The 9,676-nt window shown below is 43.0% G+C and overlaps 1 protein-coding gene across 3 annotated transcripts in view; it reads right to left on the minus strand.

Moving 5' to 3' along the window:
* The window catches only part of LOC119915887 (microfibril-associated glycoprotein 4-like), a 51,595-nt gene extending 46,230 nt beyond the window's left edge, over positions 1-5,365 (minus strand). The window contains exons 1-5 of one of the 3 annotated variants that reach the window (XM_038735687.1): positions 5,210-5,365; positions 4,674-4,829; positions 4,467-4,505; positions 2,838-2,934; positions 742-909 (exon numbers count right to left, since the gene is read on the minus strand). In XM_038735687.1, the coding sequence (XP_038591615.1) occupies positions 742-909; positions 2,838-2,934; positions 4,467-4,505; positions 4,674-4,829; positions 5,210-5,215 (466 nt within the window). In that variant the 5' untranslated portion in view covers positions 5,216-5,365. The remainder of the gene's footprint in view (positions 1-741; positions 910-2,837; positions 2,935-4,466; positions 4,506-4,673; positions 4,830-5,209) is intronic. The other 2 variants (XM_038735688.1, XM_038735686.1) reach the window with 2 other exon arrangements.
* Positions 5,366-9,676: the final 4,311 nt, after the last annotated feature.

Consider the following 9,676-nt stretch of genomic DNA (forward strand, 5'->3'; position numbering starts at 1 on the left):
AGAATAACAACCTAATTCAGACACAATCAGACAGATCACAAATAAACTACAAACAGGCACAACAAGCTGAAGCTAGGATTAAACATAAAGACATTCACAAGTCACAGAACAGGGAACTAAGATAAGAGACAAAACAGATACTAAGTAAACTAGAACATGAGACTGAATAAAATAACAAGGCTACACAGAGAAACGCCGAACCAAAACCACACTCCTAACATATTTTCTCTATTCTTTTTTATTATTCTTATATAACTTACATTGTCTATTCCATATTTATATATTTCTACATGTATTTATGTCAACTGTATGTTTGTCTACGTGTAGCACCTTACTGTCAAAGCAAATTCCTTGTTTGAATAAAACACTACTTGACAGTAAAGCTCCTTCTGATTCTGATTTTAGTGCTCAGTTCCACTTCTCTGACCTTTCATTCACATCTGTCCACCTAAGTATTACTACTAAAACAGCTACTGCACTAACCAGGCAACACAGCAACACTGCGACTGCAACATAACAACCTAAAGTGAGTCCAGATAAATGGACTGCAGAGAGTCTCTGAGGTACAGACACCTGAATGTGATTCATGAAACAGAAGCAGACCACTGATTGGTGCAGCTCTGCATCAATCAGTCACCCAAATAATCCAGTATAAGGCCAGTCCTTCAGGGAGACTTTAGGGAAAATCACCTTCCTGTGGAAACTCAGAAAAACACAAAAGTACTTCTGCTGCTTCCTCACCTGCCCCTCCATTACTGAATCCAGATACATTCAGTCTGTATCCGTCAGACTCTGGGTCGATGGAGAACGAGGAGTAACGAGCGAACACTTTGTTTCCACTGAAGTCCTCCATGTCGACCAGCAGCTCGTACTTCTTCCTCAGAGTCAGGTGGAAGAGAGGCTCAAGACCTGAACACAAACACAACAGGCTATGTACCACAGTACTTTAAAGTAGCTGTAATTAAACCTCTTCTGAAAAAGCCCAAACTTGATCTGGAACATTTCATTGGCATTAAAGGAACCGCTCTAAGCTGGTTTAAGTCCTATTTATCAGATCGATTTCAGTTTGTACATGTTAACGATGAGTCCTCCATGCACGCCAAAGTTAGTCATGGAGTTCCTCAAGGATCTGTCCTCGGACCAATGCTCTTCACTTTATATATGCTTCCTTTAGGCAATATTATCAGGAAACATTCCATAAGCTTTCATTGTTATGCAGATGATACTCATCAGTTAGCTAAACTTCAAATGTGCCTTCAGGATGTTAAAACCTGGATGACCTGTAATTTTCTCATGTTAAACTCAGATAAAACTGAAGTTATTGCTCTGGGGCCTAAGCACCTCCGTGACGCATTATCTAAAGATATAGTTTCCCTTGATGGCATCGCCTGGCCTCCAGCACCACTGTGAGGAATCTTGGAGTTATCTTTGATCAGGACATGTCGTTTAAGTCTCACATTAAACAAATTTCAAGGACCGCCTTTTTTCACCTATGTAATATTGCGAAAATCAGGAACATCCTGTCTAAAAATGATGCAGAAAAACTAGTCCATGCATTTGTTACTTCTAGGCTGGATTACTGCAATTCCTTATTATCAGGCTGCTCGAAAAAGTCCATTAAGACTCTTCAGCTGATCCAGAATGCTGCAGCATGTGTTCTGACAGGAACCAGGAAAAGAGATCATATTTCTCCCGTTTTAGCTTCTTTGCATTGGCTTCCAGTAAAATCCAGAATAGAATTTAAAATCATTCTTCTTACCTACAAAGCTCTTAATGGTCAGGCACCATCTTATCTTAAAGAGCTCATAGTACCTTACTACCCCACCAGACCACTGCGCTCCCAGAATGCAGGGTTACTTGTGGTTCCTAGAGTCTCCAAAAGTAGACTAGGAGCCAGAGCGTTCAGCTATCAAGCTCCTCTCCTGTGGAACCAGGTTCCAGTTTGGGTTCAGGAGGCAGACACCATCTCCACATTTAAGAGTAGGCTTAAGCTTTTAAGCTTATAGTTAGGGCTGGCTCAGGTGAGTCCTTAACCATCCCTTAGTTATGCTGCTATAGGCCTAGACTGCCGGGGGATTTCCCATGATGCACTGAGCTCCTCTCTCCTCTACTTTCTCTCCCTCTGTATGCAACCTCATCCCATTATTGCATGTTACTAACACAACTTCTCCCCTTTCTGGTAGTCTTGTGCTTTCTCATCCCTCTCCTCTCTCCTCCTATCACTTCCTGCAGGTGTTTCTGGCTCTGGAGCTGTGGAGTCTGGATCTGTGGTTGCGGGTCACCTGCTGCCCCCGTGTTCCTGCTCGACACCCTCTGCTGCAACGACTATTGTTGCTAGTCCTATTGTTATTATTGTTATTATAATCATTAACATTACGATTGTTACCATTAACACTACTATAAATATCTGTACCATTTTTCATTCAGTCTATAGCAACATCACCTTTACTGTACCTCTGTGTGGATATTGTGTAGGCTGCCTCCCTCCCCTCTCCTGCCCCTCTCTCTCTCTCTCTCTCTCTCCTTCACCCCAACCGGTCGAGGCAGATGGCCGCCCACCCTGAGTCATGGTTCTGCTCGAGGTTTCTGCCTCTTAAAAGGAAGTTTTTCCTTGCCTCTGTCTCCTAGTGCTGCTCTTGGTGGGAACTGTTGGGCTTCTGTAAATAGCATCACAGAGTACGGTCTAGACCTGCTCTTTCATGAAAAGCGCTGTGAGATAACTGTTGTTGTGATTTGGCGCTATATAAATAAAACTGAATTGAATTGAAACACATACACATGTAGAAACAGTGAGTTTCACAAAGTCACATTAGTGTTAGTTAGGTTTGGTTTCTCACCGAACCAGTACTCTCCAGCAGCGCTACCAAAGCCCAGCTTGTACTGATCCCAGCCCCTGTAGAAGTTCACGGTGCCGTCCATCCTCCTCTGGAACACCTGGGGGGGACGGGATGGAGGGAGAACTAGCTAAACACACCAGATACCTGACAGCTCATGTTTCCAGACAACAAGGTTTGAACTAATGGTAAACCTTCATTCAGGAAGTCTGTGAAGGTCCTCAGTCATCCAGGTCTTAGCTATCCAAGAAATGTTCAAATCAAGTGCAGCTGAACACTTGAAGACGTTTCGTGACTTTGTTTTCGAGACTTCTTCAGTTCTGACTGACTGGTAGGGAAACTCGGCTTTTTAACCTCAGTGGAGTTATGGTACGTTACTGGTACGTTAGTGCTCCTGGTTGTTGTAACGACAGTCATTATGATCGTTGGAGTCACCCGAAGTCAAGTCTGAACGATCAAAAGTTAGCGTTTGTTTAGTTTCCTTACTGCAGGTAAGACTCAGCAGTTTACCTACATCTGAAGGATAAACGACACTCGTTTGAGGACCACCAGGTGCACATGTTAGACAGAGAGGACAGATGGTTTGAAAGAGGTGTCATGGAAGCCATTTACAGCTGGGTTGAGAAGCCGTCGCTTAACAGGGGAGGGGTCTGCAACACCACTTATCCTCCAATCCCCCACTTACAACACGGTTCTTTCATCATTTCTTAGGAAACTTAACAAATGTTCACTTTTGGTTGTTCAGACATGGCCTCAGGAAGTACATCACATAAATCAGCTGCTGGATATGTTTATTTTGGTCAGGAACAACGGACACATTGATGCACAAGTCAAGTAACATTACAGCGAGGATTGAGTGCTGTAATAGACACATTTGGGTGATGCTGTTTTAAATATTAAATGGTAGCATGTTGATGGTTTGTGTCTCCAGAGACGTGACAACACCCAACTTTGGTTGAACAATTTCAGTCTAATCCGCCACTCTTTGTCCGCTGTTGCAGGAACTTACTGGGAAACAAGAACCCTCCTAAACAGTAGATGTAAATAACATAGGAGACTCTGTCAGCTCTGATTTCTTATTTGCATTCACCATTTACTTACAGGGGCTAACCCGACTACCATGTTTTAGCTAACAGACAACAACTGTCCCACTGCTAAAGCTGCCTCAGTAGACCTCTGCCCTTTAGAGGTTATGTCCTGTTGTGTTAAGCTAATTCCTGTGGAGGAAAATATGGTCTGCTTTAAGTTCTTTAATGAAAGTCAGAATCCTGTCTGTGAACACAGGGTTTATTGATGCACATGGACTCTTTAAAATGATCATCACAGCTGTAGTGAGCAGTCTCTGAGTGTCTTAAACAGCTGGCTTTAGTACAAACCACTTTGTGCATCAGGTCAGCTCTCCTGTCTCGTTCCTGGTCTCAACTGGTTGCTGCTTCAAATGTATTCCCCTACATTCCATAAATATCTTTGGTTAACAAGGCGTACCGACTGAAGGAAGTTGTGCACTGATCATTGATTGTGTAACAGCAGAGCTAGCTTGGTAGAGTTCATGGGAGGCCTCTGATCAGTCTGAACAGGTCCTGGATGTGAGAACTGCTGAGCCAGATTTGGTACTTGAGTTAAAATACTCACCGTCCACCGTCCTCCTAGTGAGTCCATGTCACAGTACACCTACACACAGACACACACACTCATTAGTCAGTTTATCCACCTGGGAATATTAAATATATAAACCTGTACTAGTACTACTGGTGACGCATCCCATTACTGCAAGTTACTAACTCTATTGAAACTCAAACACTTTCACCTCCTAAGTGTCCCAGAGAGGATGAAGTGTACCTGGACAGCAGAAGTGGCTCCGATGGGATAGATGGTGTACACTCCACTGGGTCGACTGCGATCATGGTTATAGATGTCACTGCAGTCCAGTGGGAGGACGAGCTGCTGGCAGCTGCTCAACAGAGGAGCCAGGAGGAGGAAGACGACTGATACCAGCTGGAACAGACAGGTTATTTAGTTTTTTTAATGTAGAATTTAAAGTTTTTCTGAGGAACTGCCTCTGCAGCCAGTGCAGGGAGACCCTGCTGTAGTTGGTCATGAAGATTTTACATTTCAATATTTAAAAAAATGTTTAATTGTCGCAGTGAAGAGATAAAATAAACTTTAATTAAAACATATGTAGGGTAGCAGTAGGTAGCCAGAGAGACTAAATCCAGTCTAGTGAAGCTCTAAATAGTGTTAAGTGTTAAACACAGAAAGACAAACGATAATAGTAAAACACGTCACCACACAATATATTAAATAATCTTACTGGATCTGTTAACATGTTAAAACTACTAATAAACATTCAGACATACATTTAAAGTTAGACTTACTTTCATTGTCAGATTTCTGCTGAAGTGAATTGATGAAAATCCAGATGTCTGTGTGTCTGAATGCTCTGATGTCCCTGAAGTCTCTCTCTCGTAGTTATAATCCAAAGGTTAATAAATCACAGAACATCTGCTGTTTCATAGAAATAAAGCAATTGGCTGAACAGATGGAAAAATAACATTGTTTCACCCAAACCTGAGACGCTGGACAGGAGTGGGGTTGGACAAACTGCGGAAACACAATATTGTCCCGTTGAGGACCGAGGTCTGCACACATTGAGTATGATCACATGGGTCAAACGTCTGGGCCAGCTTGGTCAGGTGGCGTTCTTCTACTCGTACCATGGCTGTGTCCGAAAAGTCTTTTTTGCTCTGGAAGGTTCCTCACTGAGTGAAGTGACCCGGGAGTATTTCAGTGGCAGCCATGATAAGAGCTGTTCGAATTTTCTAAAAGCTGAGGAAAGGAGCCTCAATGCTTCCTTTCATATCTCCTTTCGCATAGGGTACACTGGACCTTCCTTTATGAAAGGAAAGGAGAGAATGCCGTCCCACAATTCCTTGCGGCGGCAACATTTAAAGCGATGCACGTTCTCAAACTCAAACGATAAAATCCATTGACCACATTTAGCAAAATCCTGCAATACAGACGCACAATATGATTTTGATTTTTTTATTCTTGGTTGATGTAAAGTGCTGTATAAATAAATGTTGATTGATTCTTGAATAAGACTAACACAGTCTCCTTCTTTCTTTTGGTTTCTTTTCTTTTCGCTTTGCTGTAATCTGATGCTGTTTCACCGTTTTATGTTTCAGATTGTTGAAATAAGCCATTAAGTGATGTATTACCATTTCTCTCTTGTGCCATAACGTGCTAATAACATGCATAGGCTATATCTTAAACTGTCAACAATAACTGAGACCCCTGCAAGCTGTTACCGGTCTTGTAAAATGCTCAATACTGCTCGATACTATTGAAGCGTGTAGCCTCATATTATGTACTGCAGCCTTCAGCAATAGCGTTAATTAATTTTACTTCATAAAGGCAATGATCAAGCTGCAGTCCAGACTGCCACATTTTCAATTATTATTTTTACTAGGCTATGGGTAAAATCGTATTTGATCACAGAGCTGCGGGCAATGCATATACTAGGCTCGGTCGCTCCCTCCATCTCTCTCTCTCTCTCTCTCTCTCTCTCTCTCTCGTCACAGTCATTCTGTGGGAAACTGTGTTTACATGCAATAATTGGGATTCATGTTGATGAACATGGGTGGGCAGGAGGGTGAGTGTGAGCATTCTCAATGTGACAACCCCGTCCATTGTTTGGATGGACACTGGTGTCCATCTTCAGAACACTGTAGTTTCATCACGGCAGGTCCCTCCATCTTCTCTTTCCTTGACCTCATGACGTTTTCCATCGAGGTCAAAGAAAGGTGGTTAGGAAAGGAGATTTTTTTTTACTTTTCGGACGCAGCCCATTTTTGTGCCCTTATACTGGATCACCAACTATGCAGCTACAGAGTGTGGCGAGTTATTACAGATTGCATTAATTTTCATGTTAATGACTCACAGAGCTCTTTAAGGTTTGGATCAGCATGACACTCTCCTGTTAAACCATCACGACAAAAGATGAACAACTGTGTAAAATATCTGGTTCTTTGATAAAAAGTCAGCTGATAGAAGCCTGTGGACTTAAAAACTGAGGAAGGAGAGTCAACTACGACTCCCAGCGTGCATTTAAAAGGAACTTGTTGAACCATTTGAAATTTGATCACAAAAATAAATGAGGGTTACGGTTAGCATTAGGTTAGCATTAGCTTTACATCATGTAGTTGTGGTAGTTAGGTCAGGGTCAGGGTCAGGGGTGAGGGAGGGACTGAAGTAAATAAAAAGTCGCAAATGGAGAACTGCTGCTAGCTAACATTCTGTAAACTGCAGCTGCTGTTGATAAAGTTAAGGAGAATCCAAAAGCAGATCCAGAGACAGACAATAGAGTCAGTTTCATTACATTCCTGCAGGGATCATGTTCTCTCCATTCCCTGTGGCATCATGGTCGGTAAGATGGAGGCTGAAACAGACGACGCTGTGTGTGTAGATATTTTTAACAACCAGGATGTAGCAGGATGTCCGATGTTTGCCTAAATAACACATCTGTTCAGTGCACACAAACTCATCCTGAAGAGGAGAGTTTATTCAGACTGTAAAGCAGCCTGTGCTCCTCTGTTAGTTCAGCTGTGCATCATAAAGAGGCTGTAAAAGCAGTCGGAGCTGTACTCAACTGTAGTGAGGTGATGTTTAGAGCTTCATGAGATGCATTTCAGAATCCACATGAGTATTTCAAGTATTAATAAAATAAACTTCCAGTGTCCAGAAATAAATGAACAACTGACAAAACAACAAGGCTGATGACGAGAGCAAGTTTCCTCTGGAGACCTAGCAGGAGGCCGAAAGTACAAAAAACCCCTGGAGAGCTGGCGGCGAAACAGCAGAATAGGGATCCAAAGACAATGCTGCTGGGCTGAGGACCGGCGGCGAGTCAGTGGCAAAGGCAAAGACCCTTTGGAGGCTGAGCAGGAGACAGATGGCGAAGACCCTTTGGAGGCTGAGCAGGACTGAAGGCTGGGAGCTAGACAATGACACCAGAGACAGACAACTCCAAAGTAAAACCCAGGAAGACGAACGACTTTAACAAAATACAATACAGCGGCAAATGAACAACTGACAAAATAACAAGACCAGGAACTAGAACACAGAGGCAGGGAGTGATAAACACAATAGGAAATGTCAGAAACACTACAAAGAGGAAGTAATAAACAACCAACACCCAAAAACATGACAGTTCTAGATGTAAATATGTCGTCTAATGTGTGTTCTCAGCTGTGTGGTTTCCCAGGTAGCCATCAGTGCGATCAGCAGTGGCCAGCTCACCTCCAGATTAAAAACACCACAACACAACGACTTCATGTACAGGAGGAGGCGTTTCCAAAGCTTCTTTTACTAACAAAGACTACACCGTCCAAGATGTAGATTTAGAATGGTTTATTGCATTTTATTGAGCTGAGCCAAGGTGATGTAAAAAGGGATGAATTAAGGGTCCGGAGATACAGGTTTCTGCTGAGGTGAGCTGAGGAATAGTCGGATGTTGGTGTGTCTGGATGCTCTGATGTCTCTGATGTCTCTCTCTCTTGTATTTATAATCCAAAGGTTAATAAATTGCAGAACATCTGCTGTGTCACGGCAATAAAACGATTGAAACAGGTGAAAACCTTTGTCCTTGAGTGTGTGCATTTGGATTACACAACATTGTTAGCACCCAAACTTGACACACTACCACGTTGTGGGGACTCACCTCCATTAAGGAGGCAGGAGAAGAGCTGGACAAACTGGGGAGACACAATACATCAACATGTTCAGGAGGGAGAGAGTGACTGTAGAAAATAAAAAAATAAAAAGGCTAACAACTTTTCATGTCTTCACACAGACACATCAGGTCCTGGAGAGATGGTAGAGTGCAGCCAATCACCTGCGTAACCAGATGGAGAGGATGTCGGTTCCAAGAATGAACCTCCGGGTCTAAAAAGTGAAGCCAATGCTGGAGCAATATTATCTAGCTGCAGTTTCATAACCCCCGCAATCCTGGGACCGCAGTTCTTTTGCAACAGCGCCATGTAGTGGATTGGCGGTGGTAATGCACAGCAACACGAAGGGGGTTAACGCTGTCTGCTGGCCGATAGGTGAACCAGTGATGGTTAGGGTAAGAGTAATTGGCTTCGGGGGCTGTCAAGAGTAACATAGCTAGCTAACCAGCCGGTCAGCTAGCTGGCAGTATCAAAATAAACAAGGGTCCTACAAATGCAGTTCCGGTCCTAGGATTGTGGTCCTAAAACTGCAGCCTCCGGTACTGCAGCTACATACTATTCTGCTGGAGAGCCTTAAACCTGCATTCTGTCCCGCAACGGCCAGCAGGGGGCAACAAAAATAAGTCAGATTTCATAGAATAGCTGATTTATTCCCTCAGTAAACACTTTCCTAATGAGTTTATGGTCTCAGTCGCTAGTCATAGACCAGAAAGCAGGGGAGGCTTTAGGGCAGGGCTACCTTCTGATTAACAACCACGGTGACCTGTCAATCAGGTTAGAGGCCACTCGTATCCGCTGCTCTGTGTACATTTAACCAGCCAACACATTCTCACTCCCAACTTCACATATGGACGCTTGGTCAAGAGGCCTCGACGTTGCTTTTTAATGCCCTGGGTAGCCTTTAGAGTCATTTCTGACATTTAGGGTTCTTCAAATACGCACGTTGTTAATGTTGTGAAACATCAGAATTTGGTGAGGTTTAGGCACCAAAAGTACCTGGTTAGATTTAAGAAAAGGGTTAAAATAAGGACGTTAGTTATATCACTTAGCTTATTTGTGTAACTTACACAACTTTATGTAACCTATGTAACTTAAATAGAAACATTCAGTGTT

Source organism: Micropterus salmoides, unplaced genomic scaffold (assembly GCF_014851395.1).
Source record: "Micropterus salmoides isolate LMB-PRFRI ecotype aquatic unplaced genomic scaffold, ASM1485139v1 Ms_hic_scaffold_21, whole genome shotgun sequence".
Lineage (NCBI taxonomy): Eukaryota > Metazoa > Chordata > Actinopteri > Centrarchiformes > Centrarchidae > Micropterus > Micropterus salmoides.